Source organism: Mastigoproctus giganteus, chromosome 6 (assembly GCF_048544385.1).
Source record: "Mastigoproctus giganteus isolate SK-2022 chromosome 6, ASM4854438v1, whole genome shotgun sequence".
NCBI classification, from domain to species: domain Eukaryota; kingdom Metazoa; phylum Arthropoda; class Arachnida; order Uropygi; family Thelyphonidae; genus Mastigoproctus; species Mastigoproctus giganteus.
The window spans coordinates 179,164,962-179,185,135 of NC_143580.1; the positions used below are offsets into that span (position 1 = coordinate 179,164,962).

Here is a 20,174-nt window from a genome sequence, read left to right on the forward strand (position 1 = left end):
TCTTTCCAATAATTTGTCCAAACCTATTATTATTATTATTTCTGATTTCCTTCTCTAGGATGCGAGAAGTAGCCTTAAAGTGTGCCCTGAATGAGCAACATGATGGAGCATTACTCCATAGAGGTCATTCTTTGATGAATCCTGAAGCAGGTGTGGGTTCCCGGCAAGACCCATATCACCATGATCTTAAGGTTGGAGGCAGATATGCCAAGGGTCTGGAGATAAGAGACAGAGGCGGGGCTCCAAACTCCTCTATATGATATGTTGGTTGCTGATACAAACAGGTTGAACCCTGTTAAATCGCTGATTTGATCTTTGAGATTGTTATTGGTATCATAGTATCTTGCTTTTAATCTGTGAGATACATCTAGGTTGTGGCCATGTCCTACAACCTACACATCAATAATATGAGCACTCTGTGCATTAAAGCACACAATGTCGGCTTTCCTCATTCCTTGGTCAGTTTGATAATGTGGCTCCTTCAACACGATCCATGCCTTTTGAGATAGTCAGTTTTCTAATGTTTTCTATGGCATCGTACCTCTTAACCCTCATTCTATGGGTCCTGTAACACCTTAGTGTCACATGATTCAGTTGCCTGGCATCCTGCCCTACAGTCAGTACTTTCATTCCTCCCTCTGGAAGTCCTAGTCAGGGTCGGAAGAGTATTGATTACATCAATGTATTCATGCCCTGTTAGGAGACAGGTGCCGTCGTTCACCCATCGGTGTTGGGACTTCACCTTGTGAGAGGTTTTGAAAGCATTACCATTGCAGGAACCATGATGAAGGTCCCACCATTTGTGTTTGACTTTACCCGTACTGTGTCCATGATTAGGTGCTGGTCTTTGATCAAGTTACTGCAAGACCGCAACTCTTTCTTGACAAGACTAGACTTGGCTACTTTCCGTATAATATGGGAAGCTGTTTCAAGTCCTAGTAGCCGGTTTTGTTTAAATATTGGAATTAACCATCTCATGGAGGGAACGCCAAGTCCTCCATCCACCACATCAGCATGAAAGTAAGCTGTCGACACATCTTTGGGCAGGCACATCCATGTCCGGATGGCCGCCCTGACTTGAATGTCAAGCTTGTTCAATTGTCCAGCTGGAATGCACCCCATCATTAGTTTATGGTAAAGCCTCTAAGAATGAATAACTGCTGTTGTGGCTTTGAGGGGCTTTCCTGAGTTTAGTTAAGGTAACACTCAGGTTGCATCCCACACTGGTCCTAGTGAGAAATCCACCCCCAGATACCTCCACACTGTCTCTACTGAAACAGATGGAAGTTCAGTTCTGCTTAATAGAAATTTAACGTCCTGGACCTTGATCTTCTTTTCTCCTCCGGAATAAGGGACATCGTCCAGCTTTTAAAGAGGTTAATCGCCAGGCCTCGCTTCTTGAAGAAGTTGAAGGCCTGGTCAAGAATGCTCTGTAGGCTACCTTTGGTTGACCCTATCAAAGTCAGGTCATCGGCAAAGGCCATTGCATTAATTCCCTGCTCCTGCAGGATAAAGCCAATATGGGAAGGGAGCTCTTTTAAGAGCAAATCCACTACCATATTAAAGAATAGGGAAGATAGGGTGTCCCCTTGTCACACACCCTAGTAGGCCTAATGAGGTGCTCCTTACCTATGACAGGCTTGTGATGAAATTCTCCTGCAGGGAGATAATATAATTCATAAAGGAAATTGGAAAGCCTTTACTTTGCAATGCCTTTTTGTATATCTATTGATGCCAAGTACAATGGTCGTAAGTCCTGTCTGGCCCACGATGGCAGAGAGAAGGTAAACATTCTCGGCACAGCCATCGGTGGGTATGAAGGCTCATTGACAGTGGTCAAAACTAATCAACTTCAAAACCCTCTTGTTCGGGATCTTGCGACTCACCACCAAAGACGCTACAGTTATAGAGCAGTAATCACCGGGCAGGGCGGGGTCACCCTTCTTAGGGATGAAGATCGTATACGCCTTAAGAAGAGTTTCAGGTACTGTATCCAATAATAGAAATATATGCAACAAGTCAATTAGGACTTGTAGAGGAATACTTTTAAGTTGTTTAGGACATCCCATCGGGACTAGAACTAGCTGACAGAGCAGGGTAAGCCTCCTGGAGCTCTGAGGGACTGATGGCGGGGCCGGTAACCTGGAAAGAAAAGCTATCTTTCTGGGGCTAAAAGGAGCAAAATTATCTCTCCTACAGGACATGGATCCTAATATGGCTACTCATGAGATAGAAGACTCTAATTCATGCAGTGCTAAATGTCAAAACACTGACAGTGTACAAAGAAAGTATCCAATGCACCTTGTATTACATTCGACTCAAGAACAGTCTCTAGGTAATCTCTCGCCTTTTAAAATTCAGAAATACCTAGAAAATCTAATAGGATCTCTGAAAACAACTAGGCGTCTGAGATCGGGCAACTTGCTCGTTGAGGTCTCAGACGAACGACAATCACAACGGCTCCAAAAACTAACATCCTTTGGAGGATTATCGATTACTGTCTCCCCTAATGCTACTCTAAACACCTCCAAGGGTGTGATAGCTGAGTGGAATCTCATAAATCTCTCAGAAGAAGAAGAGTTGAAAAATGAGTTGCAAGACCAGGGAATTGTGCATGTAAAGCGCGTATACACAAAACGAGACAATGCTGTAGTTCCAACTCGGAATATAATACTAACATTTGATAGCCCCAAACCTCCAGCATCCATCAAAGCAGGCTATCTGAATTGTCAGATAAAATTGTACATTCCTAACCCAACACGCTGTTTTAAATACCAGAAATTTGGGCATTCCTAAAACGTGTGTAGAGGTTCAGCCACTTGTGCTAATTGCGGTTCATGCAAGCACAATCACTCTGACTGCAAAGTAGAGCAGCACAAATGCTCAAATTGTAATGGTCCACATACTGCCTACTCCAGAGATTGCCCCTATGGAAAAAGGAAAAAAAAACATTCAACGGGTCAAAGCCGAACTCGTACAAAGAAGCTAAAAAATCTGTACAGGCTCAATTTAACACTCGACCCAGCTTCACTGAAGTAGTCCAAAAGTCAACTGCGGTAACCAGTACTGTGCAAAGAACAATAACGACTGGTACTCAAACTGAGATAACGTTTCCCCCAGACAGATCAGTGTCAGATTGGGCTTGGTCAATTTTGGAAGCTGTGCCCCTTTCTGGTAAACCATATAAATCAAACAAGCCTGTTAACACACCAATCACTGTTCCGCATTCTACCATTAACCCAATGTACTCAAAACGTGGTGACACTACTAAAACTGATTCGATAGAAATGGAAGGAAACACTGACCGCGAAGAACCCGTTCTCGATCTATTCCCAGAAGAAGAGCTGGAAACAGGAAGACCGTACTTCCCGAAAAGAAAATCTGGTCAGCATAAGCCAACAGTACCTTGGACAGAAACACCCAAATAATGCCCAGTTTTCTTCAATGGAATTGTAGAGGGTATCGCACCAACCTTGATGACATTCGGGATCTCCTTCTCCAGTATAACCCAGTTATCTTCTGCCTCCAAGAAACTAATTTAACACCTTCTGTTGCAACTTCACTTAAACATCATATTATCTACAGAAAAGATCCAGTTTCTCGTGTAAGCAATTCGGCTCACGGAGGGGTTGCACTTGTAGTCAGCTCCAATATCCCTTCCTGACCATTAATGTTACAAACAAATCTGGAAGCAGTAGCTGAGGCGCCTCCATAGCCAGGTGGAAAGGAGCAGCAGTGCGTAGCACGCGCTTCTTGATTAGACTGGGGTTCGAGCCTGTCACCACCAAATACGGAGGATGCGGAAAGGTCAGGGAATGACCACCGCATATTCCCATAGCAATATGGCCTTAGTTGCTAATGCTCCTAAAAAAAACCAAATAACAAATAACAAGCAGCAGCTGCTCGAATATCCTTTCGTTTTTCTTTTACCATTGTCTCCTTATATCTTTCCCCTAACCAAGATATTTCTTACACTGATCTTGAAACTGTTGTATCTCAGCTCCTGCCTCCGTTTTGCATCATGAGAGATTTTAACGCACGTAATCCTCTATGGGGTGATAAAATACACGATAAACGAGGAAAAATACTGGAAAAGCCTTTAGATAAATTTAATCTGACACTACTGAATACTGGTTTACCCACTTATTTTCATCTACCTTCTGGGTCAAGCTCAGCAATTGATCTCTCCATATGCTCACCAGTCCTTTTTCCGCTGTTTGATTGGTCTGTTCATGACAGACCAATCAAATGGGTAATGACCATTATCCAGTAGTCTGTCATATAGGATCAAATTCATCATCTTGTCATAATCAAACAGCCAAATGGAACTTTGCCAAAGCTGATTGGGTAAAATATAGGCAACTAGCCATCCTGTAAAAAACATCTGTTTCAAATGTGTCAATAAATAATGCTGTTGATTATGTAACAAATCAAATATTGCTAGCCACCGAAGCAGCAATACCAAGAGTGTTCACAAGTCATAGAATAAGATCAAAACCCTGGTGGATCAATGAATGCAATCAAGCCAAACGAGAGAAAAATAAAGCCTGAAATAATCTCGCAAAATCCCTACTGCTGCTGCTGCTGCTGCTAATCTAGTATACTTTGAGAAAGCCAGAGCCAATACTAGATGCATTCAGCGTGCAAGTAAAAGAGAGTAATGGAAACGGTTTGCTTCAACTATTACGCAGTCCACCAAAACACAAACCATCTGGAAAAATATTAGAAAAATGTATAATAAATATCCTTCTATGCATCTATCAATACTGAATGTAAACGGGAATGATGTTTCACTACCTCAAGACATAGCAAAGGATTCTCGGAGAATCCTTTGCTCAAACCTCTGCCTTATCCTCATACTCGCCGAACTTTCAGAAATTAAAGCCCCTTGCTGAAAAGCAGACCCTAAATTTTAACACAGACCACCATCAAATGTACAACTGTCCCTTTACCATAATTGAACTATGGCTTGCTCTTAACCGCTCGAAACACAGTGCTGCTGGACCTGACGGAATTCACTATGTCCTGTTAAAAGAGCTGAGCGAAAAGTCGCTTCATGTCTTACTCCAGCTATATAACTGGGTTTTCACAGAAAATACTTTCCCTGATAGCTGGCGACACTCGTATGTCATAGCATTATTAAATCCTGGCAAGGATCCAATCAATCCGCGTCACTATCGACCTATTGTCCTCACCAGCTGTATGGGAAAAATGGTAAACTCTCGTCTCACCTAGGTGTTGAGCAAATACAACCTCATCAATACATCGCACTGTGGATTTCATACAGGTAGATCAACTTTAGACCTCTTGATACAAATGGAAAACCAGATTTGCAATGCCTTCTTAAGGAAGGAACATTTGACTACAGTTTATTTAGACGTTGAGAAAGCTTTTGACACAGCTTGGCGATACGAAATTCTCAGTGATCTATATGCATTAGGCTTCAGGGGTAATATGCCAAGATTTATACAGAACTTTTTGAAGCATCGATCCTTTCGGGTCCGCATTCAATCCACTCTTTCCCGAAAATTCATCCAAGAAGAAGGTGTTCCACAGGGCTCAGTTTTAAGTGCCACTCTATTCATTATAAAAATCACCTCAATTACCAAGGTCAGTTCCAGCCACTGTATTTACTACTTTATATGCAGATGATTTCTGTCACTCACAGAACATGAGAATGATTGAGAGACAACTGCAAGGAACTCTTAATAAGATTACAACGTGGACTATAGACAACGGGTTTCGCATATCACCTGAAAAAAACTGCTGCAGTTCATTTCTGCAGGAGACATAATCTCCATCCTGACCCACTTCTAAAGCTGGGGAACCATGATATCCCTGTTGTGCCTACCATTCGATTCCTTGGGTTAACCTTAGATAAAAAATTAACCTTTCTTGACCATATTAAACAACTTAGAAACCTGTTTGAAGAAACTAAACATTTTGAGAGTATTATCAGCTACAACATGGGGTGCTGACCGTCATACACTCCTTCATTTATATCATGCTATTGTAAGATCAAGATTAGACTATGCGTCACCAGTTTACAACTCTGCTAGACCTAGCATTTTGAGGGCTTTGGACCCTATTCACCATAGTGGCCTACGCATTGCTCTTGGAGCCTACCGCACAACTCCTGTGCAGAGTCTGCACGCTGAAGCTCACAGTCCTCCACTCTCTCTACGAAGACAAATTTTACTGCTAAATTATGCTGTCAAAATAAAAAGCCAATCCCTGCATCCATCGTGGAAACATCTATTTACACCAGATTGGGAGAACTTGTATGCCGTTTATCCATCAATAAATCGACCCGCTGGCATACGTCTTTGCTCACTACTTGATAATTGGCAGCTTGACCTTTCTAAAATAGCCACCACTAGTTTCACGACTTCTCCATGGGCTTTTTCCCTGCCACCTGTGATCTGTCCCTTCAAGAATGGGAGAAAGGTACTCTTTCTTCACAACTGGTTGTAAACCAGTTTCATAAATCTCTATTTGAGAAATATGAATCTTATACCAGGATATACACACAGACGATTCCAAAACTGATCACAATGTCGGTGCTGCTGTTCTTCCATCATCTATAATCTCTAATCAGTTATCTTTAGAATGCAGTATCTTTACTGCTGAACTGCATTCCATACAAATGGCACTAGAAACTATAAAATTGCATCAGTTTACCCATAGTATTATATTTACCGACTCTCTCAGTGCCCTTCTCGCTTTACAGCAACCAAAAAAGCATCATAACTACCTACTTGGTAATATTCAAAACTTGCTGGCTCATCTAGCTAAGAACACGAAAGTAGTAAAATGTTGTTGGGTCGCTAGCCATGTTGGCATACCTGGCAACGAGAGTGCTGATGACGCAGCCAAATCTACTGTGCAACCAATTGATGACTCTATCAAAATTCCTTTCACCGACTATAAAAGTCTTATAATAAAGCAAAGTATGAATTACTGGCAAAACCAAGAAGGCAACAAACTCCTTCGGATTAAACCGATACTCCAGTCTTGGCCATCTAGTTTCTGCTCGAACTGAAAGGAAGAAGTTACACTTGCAAGATTACGAATAGGACATACACACCTTACTCACTTTTATCTTCTTTCTTCCTCAGACCTGCCTTCTTGTCCAAACTGACATACTCAAATCACAGTCCAACACATCATTGTTGACTGCCCTCTCTATAATGGAGTACGGCAAGCCACCTTCTTGTCAAACTATGCAGCCCAAATCACACCTACTTTGCAACAAATATTAGACAACAGATCTGATATTGATGCAGTTTCCACTTTCCTAAAAAGGATAAAATGCTATGACAGAATATAATGCTTAAATCTCACATAATGCACATATCTCACTTTTAATAACTCCTGTTAGCTCCTACCATTGTTTGGCGCATAATGGCCTTTAGTTGCCATTGCGCCGTAAAACATACAACAACAACAACAACTGCTTGTTGACTTTGAATTGGGTGGGAAGGGTTATTTGTTTAGCAAATGTGTCATTCAAAATTCAGTGTTACTTTATTTAATGATCTTGAGTGACTGGCAGCTGATTTCTTCTTTCAAAATGTGAATGGCAAGCCTGAGGGTTTAATTTGTCAAGAGCATGTAGCAACTTTTGAAGTGTGCACATTGCATTTTTTAATTTGATCTAGCTGTAGGGCTAACAAAGCTCAAAGTGCAATAAGATTCATTATTTACCGATATAATTTCTCCAAAAAAGGCCACTTATGCGAGCTATGAAGTAGCTCTCTTGATTTCTATGTATAGTAAGTAATTTTCAGAAGAATTTTTAAGATGTGTATTTTAAAAGTTATGGAGGTCCTATGTTCTGAAAAAAAAAAAAAAAAAAAAGTCAATTCTAAACTATGGATGTATCACATACAATCATCACAAGACAAGACATATTGAAGAGTTGCCTGGTCATCTTCATGACAAACTTTGGACCTTTAAACATATGTTACTTTGATATCATATTCCATCACAGACATCACATAAAAATCAGCACAGCTGCTGATTTTTATTCAGGGTGTGGATGAAAACTTTGAGCTTTCATAGTACAACTTTAGGGAAAGAGTTATTTTAAGTTTCCTAATGGTTGGAAGGTTGTTGGTTTCCTAAGAGAAAATTGATAGGATGCAAATGGTGTGTTAGAAATGCATGGCTGTCATACTAGACTCACTGGTTTTGTGGCAAGAAAAATGGAGTGGTATTGCAACTTTTCGATTACTCTCAATTTCTTAATTCACCAAGAACTACCTACACTCATCTGCTGGGCTGAAGTACTATCAGTTCAGATAGTTCCTAGCTGCATTCCTTTGTGCCTTACCATACAGTTATTCATTGGCTGAATCATGGCAAATTTTGTTCAGCCCAGAACAAAATTAAAATGTTCCTGGAGGAAAAGGAAAATCTTTTGATTGATTTGTCAGATCCAGTGTGGCTGGTCAATGTGGCTTTTCTGGGGTTTGGAAAATTTATCGCCAGCAATTTACTGCCGCGTCAGTTTATTGCATTTTACCATCTAGAAGCAATGAGATGTGTTTGGTCAAATCATAAAAAGTTATTTTTTTATTTAAGTTTCTGCCTTAACTATGATTAGCATATTTTTGGAATTCTATGAACTGTGAGGGAATAGTACAGAAATAAAAAAAAACACATGTATGGAAATATGTAATTTAATAGATAGATTATGTATTTTAATAGTTACATGTATCACAAAAATAGTAAAAAATCCATTATTTGAACAATATAACAACTGGTTAATTTTAAACTAATCATAAAAAGTTATTTTTTATTTAAGTTTCTGCCTTAAGCTATGATTAGCATATTTTTGGAATTCTATCAACTATGAGGGAATAGTACGGAAATAAAAAAAAACACACATGTATGTAAATATGTAATTTAATAGGTAGATTATGTATTTTAATAGTTACACGTATCACAAATAGTAAAAAATCCATTATTTGAACAATATAACAATTGGTTAATTTTAAACTAAACTAATTATAACATTAGGTATGTCATAGTACACTGCAAAAATTCAAAATAAATGTTGAATTATCAACATTCACGTTGGGATAATTAATTTGAATGTTGAATTATCAACATTCAAAAGTCACATTAGGATAATTAATTACTAAGAAACTGTAATATTTACAACACAGTATGTAAATTATTAATAAGAAATATTATGCTCTATACCTATTAGATAATCAACAATATCACCCCATTCATCGTATGCATTAACAAGCCTTTTAATTCGTTCATCACAACCACGATACTTCTTTTTTTTTGTTGCCCGGATCACTTCCACTTAAATATTGTTCAATGCGCATTTTGTTAATACTTTGTTCTTTTTTAATGCAATTGATAAATTTCCAAATGTTGGGATGATAAGCAGTGATTTGTTCCTCAATTCCTCTATGCCACCCTTCAACAGAATTATTCGTTCTTGGTAATCCTTCAAGAACAAGCTGGCATACGTTCCACATTTCATGGGAATACTTTGATGGTCGATGAAGATGTCGTCTGGTTGAGCATCCAATCCATGTATCCTCAAAATAATTAACAACTTCTTGCAATTCTGGAGGAAAAACACCATTTTCCCCCAAATGTTCAAAAACGACTGTCACAATTGGAGTGGGCACAAATGCAATTGCTGCCAAAATTCGCATATTTAAAGCAAAATTGGCATCAGTTTCATAATGTTTCAATCCATTATTCTGAATGGAACGAAAAATACATTGTGAAAATTGGAAAAAACAACCCTGTTGCGAAGCATCAGGAAAAACTCTTCTGCAAGCATTCATCATCGCTGTCTCAAAATCTATAGTTATTGATTGCGGAGACATAGCCGGTTCCAGTACTTTCAGCTGCTGTAGTAGAGATACATACGTTTCCTCAGACTTGTTAGGCAATAATGCATAAACTAATGGAAGCGATATTTTGTCCTTGAATCCATGTATCGTATACAGCTGATAAAAAAGTCAGGGAACAGTTCTGAAAGTCTAATTGGCATACCAGTGTTCACTTCTCGCTAACAACTGCAAATTTCTTTTCGTACTGAAAATTAACATACAATTGTCCTCGGGTCCAGAATCAAATTGTAGAAACAATTCTCCATTGCATGACGTTTTATATTCTTCTGTAAAAACGATGTCTCTACGACGCGTTGGAATAACTGGGCCATCAAAATTTCGATTTCTTATATTTCAGATCGTTTGTTTCATTGTATGCTGCTGCTTGGCTACAGATTCTCGAAACATTTGAAATAATACTATGAGGCGTATTATTTGTTGTTTCTGCATAAGTTCAAATGGTATCAAGAAGTTGTGCTGCCTCAACTCCTGCTGCGTCTCCACAATGATTGTGCTCTTTCCATGTTTTAACGATGGTGTTATCTACTGTAGTAACTCGAGTGGCACATTTGGTTTTTCGGTAATTTTGACACTTCCAATGAATTTGTTTTTGTATATAAAACAAATGTCCACTAAAGCACAGTTTCGGTTTTCCTTTTTCTGATTTCAAAAATTCCACCAACATGATGTGTTCACAAACTCAAAAGGATGAAAAATAAACTCAAAATAAGAAAATGTTGTGATTGTAAGAGATTATAAATATATAAGTACCTCCCTGATCAGCATGCCCTACTCCCACTCCCCTAAAACATGCTACTTAAGTTAAAGGAATTAAGTAGGTACCTACCTAATTCCAATTTTGGAAAATAACAGGCAATTAAATTAAAGAACCTGCAATGGTATGTATTTCTAGGAAATGTATACCTAGCATATAACTTCAATTTTTAACTGCACTTAATTCTTAAATAACACTAATTTCGGCGATAAACTTTCCTAGACTAAGTCTAGGAAAGTTTATCACCCACAATTCACCACCAGCAATTAATTGCTAGCAGTTTACCGCCACATCAGTTTATCGCATAAACAATTTATAGCCTACAAATATCGCCAGGCAATACATATAATTTATATAAATTTATTTTTAACTTAAGTAGCTGTTTTAGGGGAGTTGGGGGTAGGGCATGCCGATTAGGGAGGTACTTATATATTTATACTCTCTTACAATCAAACATTTTCATATATTGAGTTTATTTTTCATCCCTTTGAGTTTGTGAACGCATCATGTCGGTGGAATTTTTGAAATCAGAAAAAGGAAAACCGAAATTGTGCTTTAGTGGACAATTTCGTGGGCTGCAACATGAGTGTCAAGGTACATTTTTCACACTCCCACGTCGATTACTTCCCAGAAAATCTAGGAAGTGTTAGTGAAGAACAGGGTGAGAGGTTTCACCAGGACATTAAAGACATGGGGATGAGGTACCAGGGGAAGTGGAATGTCAGCATGATGGCTAACTATTTCTGGATGTTGAAGAGGGACTGTAAAGTATAAGGATCTGCAAGAAAATCAAAGAAATGAAAATTTGAGACCCATCTTAGATCAATTTTTAAAATGAGAGGTAAGTGTTTAGTGGACTTTTTACCACACTGCCCCTTTAAAGTGTTTTTAACATGTATTTAAATATAAATGTGTAGTAAAATTGGATTTTATAATAATTAATTTGCGTAAATTCTGCCAAAAGCAATAAAAATTGTCATAATTTTTAAGTATATAGCTGTCTTAGAAAACTTAAGTTTCCTATGGAAACCCATCACACACTTCAACCTGTGAATCATCACAACAAGTTGCCTCATTCTTGAACTTCAAATAAGTAGCAATTCCTCAAAGATAATCATTCTGTTATTTATTTGTGATGAGTGCTATTACCCAGATGGACTGTTTTTGGGATCACTGACCTTTCTTCATTGTTTTTAGGTAACTAAGTGCTGAGATTAATGGTGCAAAAGAGTTAAATGAGTTAACTCTTTTGCACCAAGGATGGCTATTACCACTAATGAAGGGATTATAATCCCAGAAATGGCCCATCTGGGTATTGGTACTCGCTACAAATGAATAGCAATGTACTTTTCTGTGTGGAGAAATGCTATTTGTTCAAAGTGCAAGAATGAGTTAACTCACTGTGAATTACAGATACATAGCAATATGGAATGTGTGATGCTTTTGTAGCAAACTTTTGTAGCTTGCATTTGATAATATTACTGCTTATGCAAAAATGATATATTTATCATAGGAATCTGTTGGGAATGGTGAATGGTTTAATAATTTTTTGCATTGAAAACTGTACTGATTTTTTGATATAATTTTTATTTCAGTGTTAATTTTACTTCAAAATTCCTGAAAGGAGTTATTTCTGTTCAGAAACTTTATCTGAACAGTTTTGCATATTAGACTGTTTGTGTGACTAAAATGATGACTCCTTGGAGATAATTAATCTGTACTTTGGTATAACTCTTTTTTTTTTTTTTTTTGCCATAGAAGATGTACATGATAATTTATTCAAAGATAAAGTTTTTGAGATGTCATTAATATTTTGCACCTGAACAGTTTTGCATTGCTTTTAATATGTTTATTTTAACAAATTTAGGCACCTATTAGGCACAGAGAAAAATATGAATCCTTGGGCCTTACAAATCCAGCAGGAATTTTACTTTGTGGACCTCCTGGTTGTGGAAAGACATTGTTAGCCAAGGTATATCTTTTTCAGATAAAATAGTTTGTCAGGTGTTATAGATTGATAACAAAATAATAAAAGGAAAATATTCACCTTTGTTTGTTTGTTGTTGTTATTTGGTTTTTAGGAGCAATAGCAACTAAGGCCATATTGCTCCGGGGATATGCAGTGGTCATTCTCTGACCTTTCCGCATCCTCCGTATTTGGTGGGCACGGGCTCGAACCACGGTAGAAGCGTGTGTTACGCACTGCTGCTCCTACTCACCTGGCTACGGAGACGCCTACCTTTGTATAATATAAGTTTGGTAGAACAATTTTTCAGAAAATTTTTTCTGAAAGATCAGTTTGAAAACAACAGATTTATGTCATTGATGATTGCATGTTCCATGAAATAGATCTATGAAAATAGGTAACATATCAGGTCTCATTTTATCACTCGTGTTCTCATTTAAAGAGAGATTTGTTCTAAACAAGTCTCTCGCTTCAGATCATTAAGTTAGACATAGCATCAAAGTATCATGTGTTATTATATATAATTATCCACATACATATTGGGTATCTAAAAATTCATGCACTATAGGAACAATGAGGGTTTTTGTTGTTAGTGTAGGTTCTGAACACATAGTTAAGCATAGAGTTAAATGAGCAAGGTAAAGTGGAATTAGTGTTTTTCTTCATATCTAGACTCAGTGCAGAACCAAACAAAGTCTATGATGAGAATCATCATGGAAAGAGTGCTTGCAGAAGTGTAGTGTCCTTGGCAGTGTGTGCATAAAACTAGCTAATAAGAGTTCAGCTGACCAATTGCTGCAGTCAAAATTATGACCCTACCAAAGTCTCTTGGTTTAAGAGCTTCATACAGGTGAATAGAATATTTTGTACAATATATGAATGTAAATATTGTAAATTCAGTATACCAAAATGAGACTTAAATCTGCAACTTAAAAAAAAAATTATATATATATATATATATATATATATATATATATATATATAATCAAATGCTTATAAAAACCTTAATTCCATTTTAGGGTTCTTGTAAATTTTGTTAAAGTCGGAGGATCTAGATCAGTTAGTGCATGTTGAACAAATTACATACCAGTTCCAAATACAAAATTCATCTTCAGACATACAAGCCATTGTGTGGGACATATTTGGGTGGTAAAAATCAGTTACCTGGCAGAATCTTGCTTGATGTGGATGGTGAGATATATATATTTTTTTATTTTATTTTTTATGACCTCGGCAAACCACTAAGGAGGTCAAACATACTGTAGCAAGTACCCACAACACATGGAATTTTTCCATAGGTGAGTCACATAAGCCAAAGGATCCACATGGATCAACAGTCATGAAATCCACATCAAAGCACTCTTTATTAGAAGTGAAAGAATGATGCAACAACTCAATACTTCAAAGTGGGCTAATTCAGAATGGATTTTCTTCAGGGTGGACTGATGTAGCAATTGGGGCTCCCCTCTTGTTTCTGATTTTCCTCTGTGATAGTGATGAGGGTAATGCAGGAAAAGCTGTTAATTTGCTGATGATTTTAAGGTAGATAGGATGGTAAACGATGGAGACCATGCTATACTATGTCAGAATGACTTAGATCAGTTACACATATGATCTGAAACATGGCAACTGAATTTTAATTCTGCCGAATATAAGATTTTGCATTTGGGGAGAAAAAATTGGGGTTGCTGTATAGACTAGGGGAGATAAAATTAAAGGTGGTACATGATGAGAAAGATTTAGGGCTTATGATACAAGCATTATGATATGAAGCTTTCCTTGCAGTAAGCAAACATACAGGAAGGCTCAGGGTGTATTGTCAATGATCAGTAGGATCTTTGCCAGCTTGGGAGAAGAGTGTTATTATTCCTCATAAAATGATAGTGAGATCTCATTTGAAATATTGTGTTGATGTTTTTGAAGGTCATGCCTGAAAAAAAAATTTAAAAGAGTCTGGAGGGTTTAAAGAATGGCAGCTAGATTGACTACGGAGCCCGTGAACACCAAATACGGAGGATGTGGAAAGGTCAGTGAATGACCACCGCATATCCCCGAAGCAGTATGGCCTTAGTTGCTAATGCTCCTAAAAACCAAATAACAAAATAACCTCGTTGATGACTTGATAAAGGTATTTAAATTCCTTAAAGGAATAAGCAGAATGATAAGCAGAATGAATGAGGGAGGTATTTTCACATTGGCAGGTGAAACAAGAAGGAGAGGACACAAAAATAAAATTTTGGGAAACAGTAGAAGATTATATTGCACTAAGTTCACCTTTGGGCAGCATGTCACTGATCACTGAAATAAGTTGCCTCCTATGTAGTTAAATAGAATCTGACAAGGTTTATAACATGGAATTAGATTATTACTTTTTAACCTGGCGATAGTATTGCATTGCCTGACAGGTCCAGTGAGAAAATATTTAATCCCACTGACTCACTGCTTGGGGATTAGCAGTTGTTACTTTATGTGCCTCTTTAATAGTGTCTTTAGTATTGATATTCCACTTTTTTTTCCCCCATTTATATTGTTCATTTTGTGTAAGCTGAGTGTTCCTGTGAAGCAGTGTGATGCAATGTCATTTATGTTACTCCATTGCATCTGGCCAAGTACAGTTCATTATGTAGTGAAATACTGCTTTTCATAATAATGGCATTTTTGTCACTATCTGAAAGCCTCTCAAAGTTCACCGCTCGACTGTGTGAGTATTATTGCAGAAAATAAGAGAAATTCTGGTATAATTTGTGGCTACAACAGTAAATCAGCTAAGCCCAGTGAATTTTATTGTAGTGAATGCAGAAAGATTTCATGTTTATGATATTCATTACATACACGGGCAGAATTAGAATTTTTTTTTTGGTCAAAATATGTTAATTTCAAAGTGTTTTTCGTAAATATTGGTGTAATTTGTTGTTTTTGAGCATTGTTGAAGTTATGTGCAATTAGTGCCTCCACAAACTCAAACATGGCAGAAATTAAATGTTTCATGGTTCAATTTTATGAACATCTAAATTAATTGATAAATATACTCTTTTTTTTTTTTTTTTTTTTTTCATTAAAACAGTATTTTAGTATTTTATTCAATTATTTAAAAAATAAGAAATAAAATTACTGTATTTCTTTGAGTCTAAGATGCACTTTTTTTCCCCCCTATAAACATCTCTAAAAATGGGGTGTGTCTTAGAATCGATGCAGCCTTACAATCACAGTTTTTTTTGTTTTTTTTTTTTTTTTTTGTTTTTTTTCCCGAATTTTCCCACGTTTGCACAGCACCATATGTTTTGTTTTTACGTGGAAACCCCACCTCCAAGTTTGACCATTATCGCATTCTTCAATTCCATTGGAGAATAAAGTGGCATGGGTGATTTCATGTGCTTTCTAAATGTGAAGCCACCGTTATTTCATTATAGTGGAGTTCACTCAGCGAAAACTAGGAAGTTTTGTTTGTATCTTCAAAAGTACGTATTTGAGGTATCAGTGAATGATGTTTACAGTGTTGAAAATTAATATCAGGTGTTGCGCTCTGTGCTTGAATACAAGTGCTGACCCTGGTATGCATTCAATCAAAGAGGTTGGTTGTTATTTTCTAGTATGTCATTCCAGGCCTGTTCCAATTAAATTCTCATTTGAAGTATTGAAAGTGCAGTCAAACACTCACATATAGTCATATTCAAACTATAAAAACAATCTTTAAGAACTGGAGTTACTGTATTTCGTTAATTTTGATCCCTTATTGCACATTAAAATGTCAAAAAGATTGCACAATGAAGCCGCATTGAAACGAAAAGTTATTGTGTATGCAAAAGAACATGGAAATAGAGCTGCGGGTCGACATTTTGACATTAGTGAAGTAAATGTTCGTCGTTGGAGGAATGATCGAAATTCCATATTTTTATGCAAAGCAACAACCAAGTGCTTTACAGGGCTTAAGAAAGGAAGATTTCCACAAGTCGTTGAAGCTGTGATACGTTTTGTAACGGAGAAATGCGCAAAAGGATTACCCGTCACTTGACAAGCCATGCAATTGAAAGCCAGAGAAATTGCCAAGTCCTTCGGAATCTATCCCCCAGGGGAGGTACCCACAGACCGGAGATGTGCAAATGTGACCCCAATTCACAAAGGAGGATCAAAGGCTGACACAAGTAATTAGAGACCTGTGAGTTTAACTTCTGTTCCAGGAAAATTAATGGAGGTACTGGTTAAAGAAACACTGCAGGATCATCTAGACACAGTTATAGCTCAGACACAGCAGGTTTTGTTAATGGGAAGTCATTAATGGGATAATCACTTCAGAAGGAAGTGATTATCTCCTTGTATAAGGCGATAGTCAGGCCACATCTGGAGTACTACATACAGGTCTGGAAGCCTCATTTTAAGAAGGATGTAGAGCTACTGGAACAAGTATAGAGAAGGGCAATGAGATTAATGAGAAGAATGAAGGGGTGCCAGTGTTCTCCCTGGTACCTATCAAATTGGCACACATCCCGGTTTATTTAACTGACCGCCTGGCTAAAATTTAAGTGATTTTTGCAGTACCATATGGTACTGCTCACTGATCTCGATCAATATTAATTTGAACAACCGTGCAATCGAGGTCAATGCGACAGGAGCATATAATGTTAAATTATGCAATTAATTTTTGATTGAATCGCTTAAGTCACATTTATAAATAACAGAAAATTTTATAATATTGCGAAGTGTTAAACTTTCCTACCTGGCTAATTCATAATGCCACCCAGCTGGCAAAATTTTCTGGGGAGAACACTGGTTGCCCTTACCAAAAAGGGCTAAAGTTCTGAAAATTGCAGTGTCTGGAGACTAGGCACCTGCGAGGTGTATAAGGCCTTGAATGGTTTGAGCAAGCTGAATGCTGATGGGATTCTTCCTCTTGATGAGATTGAAAGAAAACAAGCTCCACACAGTTGGACAAATTTTAGTAAAACCATGTAACCTTGAAACGGACAATTTGCCTTTAGCCACTGGGTGGTTGATTGCTGTAACAAACTTCCATCGGTTACTGTGGAAGTTGATAGCTTAAATAAATTCAAAGAAGAACTGGAAAAACTTTTAGAGCAAATGGGTGAAATGGGAAGGGGTTTTTTTTTTTTTTTTTTTGTATAAGCTTCCTTTCTTGCATCATATGCCTCTACTAATGCTAATCATTTGACAAAGCACTTCTTCAATGTTTTCCCTCTGCTCTTATCCACAAGCCAGCTTGTTCATTTCCAGGTTACATGGTTTTACTAAAATATGTCCAATTTTGTGGAGCTTCTTTTGTTTGCCAAAGCAGTAAGCAACTTTATAAGATGCTTCAAGAAAAGGCTTTTGTGTTATGGCAAATCCAAGTTTTGGGAAACAATTTCAAACAGCTTTTTTTGCATGAAAAAAATTACATTTTCAGATGAATTTTCAGGACGGACAGACATGAGGTACTCCTTCAGCTTTGTTGGCTTCATGCTTCCATTGACAACAGTTTTGCTGCACAAAAAACACTGTGGCTTTTCTGTCCCATCACATTCAATAATACAAGTAAAGGGCCATATTATATGTAGGATTCATCGTACTTCCTTTTCTTAGACATTTCCAACTTAAAAAGGGTCTGGAAAAAAGAATAAAATAAATATGTTTTGTATAAATTATATTAACAAAAGAAATTTGTGAGAAGAGCGCAGTTTCTCTGAAATAGAACATCTAGTTATCTTAGTATTACTTCATAAACGACAGTTACAAACTAATAGTACAAAAGAATCAATGACAGACAGTGATATCATAAAACATGAAAGAATCCACAATGAAAGTAACAAATATATAATATATTCTAAGCAGTTCTACGTAATATATTCTAAATACTACATCTATATGCTAAAACTTTCATTTGTTTTAAATTGTAGCCACTCCTCCAGAGAGGGAGTACTGTTTTACACAGTACATCCAAAAAATGCCAGGCTAATTTTGATGAAAATGCTGTTTTCAGGAAAATATTCTTACTTGAGTTATTATTAACATTTTGGAGTCAATTTTTTATCAACCCTTTACTTATTTATATATGGATTATAAAATGGAAATAAAAATGTAATTGTAATTCCACACACACACACTTGCCGGTATTAGCCACTGCCCTTGTGTTCTGGGAAACACTGATCGTGGCAACCCCTCTCACACCTTTTGTCACACATATACTTGGTACATATACCAAGCAGTACAAAATAACTGTATATACAGAACACTAATTATTGTATGGATTGTAAAGTAAAAATATATGAAGACATATAATGTAACAACTTTTTTTACAAAAAAGGCCCTGGAAAGATTGTGCAAGGCTCAAAGGGTAGAATTTTTTTCAGCCTGGACTGTACTTGTTAACAGGAGAGACTGCTTTTACAGGGATGGGATACACTTAAATAGAAAGGGTGCAAGAATGTTTGCTGATGCTATCGAGTCAGTGTTAGGTGGGTCGGAAAACTGCTAGATTGGGGGGATACAAAGACTAATAGATTAACAGTAGCCACTGGCAGAGGTGAAAGTGATTCTTGCACTGCTTCTATTGGAACGAGCAGAAGCCTGAAAAACAAGATGCAGGATATTTCAGAGACTGCTGGGAGTCATTGCGGTACAAGTAATCACATGGGTTGTGTTAGGATAGCTAAGAAAAAGAACAGGTGCATGTATACTTGCGTGTACACCAATGCTAGGAGTTTGGTAAATAAATTTGATGAATTTGAGGTATTGCTCAAAGCATCAAAGGCGGATATTGTTGGGATATCAGAGACGTGGTGTCACATAGATATAAGGAATGCAGAACTGGAATTTGGGGAGTACAACTTCTACAGACAGGATAGGAAGGGAGGAGGGGTTATGCTATTAGTTAAGAAACACATAAAATCCAAGGAAGTGATGCCAGTCGACATCGCTGGACAGTGCAGTGTTGAGTCAGTTTGGTGTGACATAAGCATTGGGAGATCAAAATTGAGAGTAGGAGTGTGCTATAGGCCTAATGACTCTGATGAGTATAATAAGAAACTGTACAGGGAAATAGAGTAGGCCAGTAAACCAGAGAGTCTTATGATGGGGGATTTTAATTTCCCAGATATTGACTGGAATTTGTGGGTTGGTCACTCACACACTAGCAAGGCTTTGGTGGATTTATTGGATGACTGTTTTCTACATCAGCATGTTCAGGAACCACTAGGTGGCAGTGATCACAGTGTGCTGAAGTGGGATTTACTCAAAGAGGTAACTACCATCAGGGGTAAAGGGAAGGGTTATTGCTTTCGTAAAGGCAACTACGATGGTCTGAGACAATATTTAAATTCTATACAGTGGGACCAACTGAAGATGTTACCAACAGCAAATTCAAAATGGGAAGCATTCCAAGAACTTATCTTGGAAGCTACTAGGCTTTACATACCAACTAAGAAATATTGTTCAAGGTTCAGACCTAAATGGATGTCAGATGAACTAATGAGACATATAACAGAGAAGAAAAATGCATGGGATACATATAAATTAACACGTGACACAGAAGCCTATGATAGATACAAGTTGATCTGTAACCAAGTTACAAAGG

General features: G+C 37.4%; 1 protein-coding gene across 1 annotated transcript in view; it reads left to right on the forward strand.

Annotated features, from left to right (window-relative positions):
• smid (nuclear valosin-containing protein-like smid) overlaps positions 1–20,174 on the forward strand; it is a 402,569-nt gene that overhangs the window by 294,386 nt on the left and 88,009 nt on the right. The window contains exon 14 of the mRNA XM_090375537.1: positions 12,509–12,613. Within this exon, the coding sequence (XP_090231663.1) occupies positions 12,509–12,613 (105 nt within the window). The remainder of the gene's footprint in view (positions 1–12,508; positions 12,614–20,174) is intronic.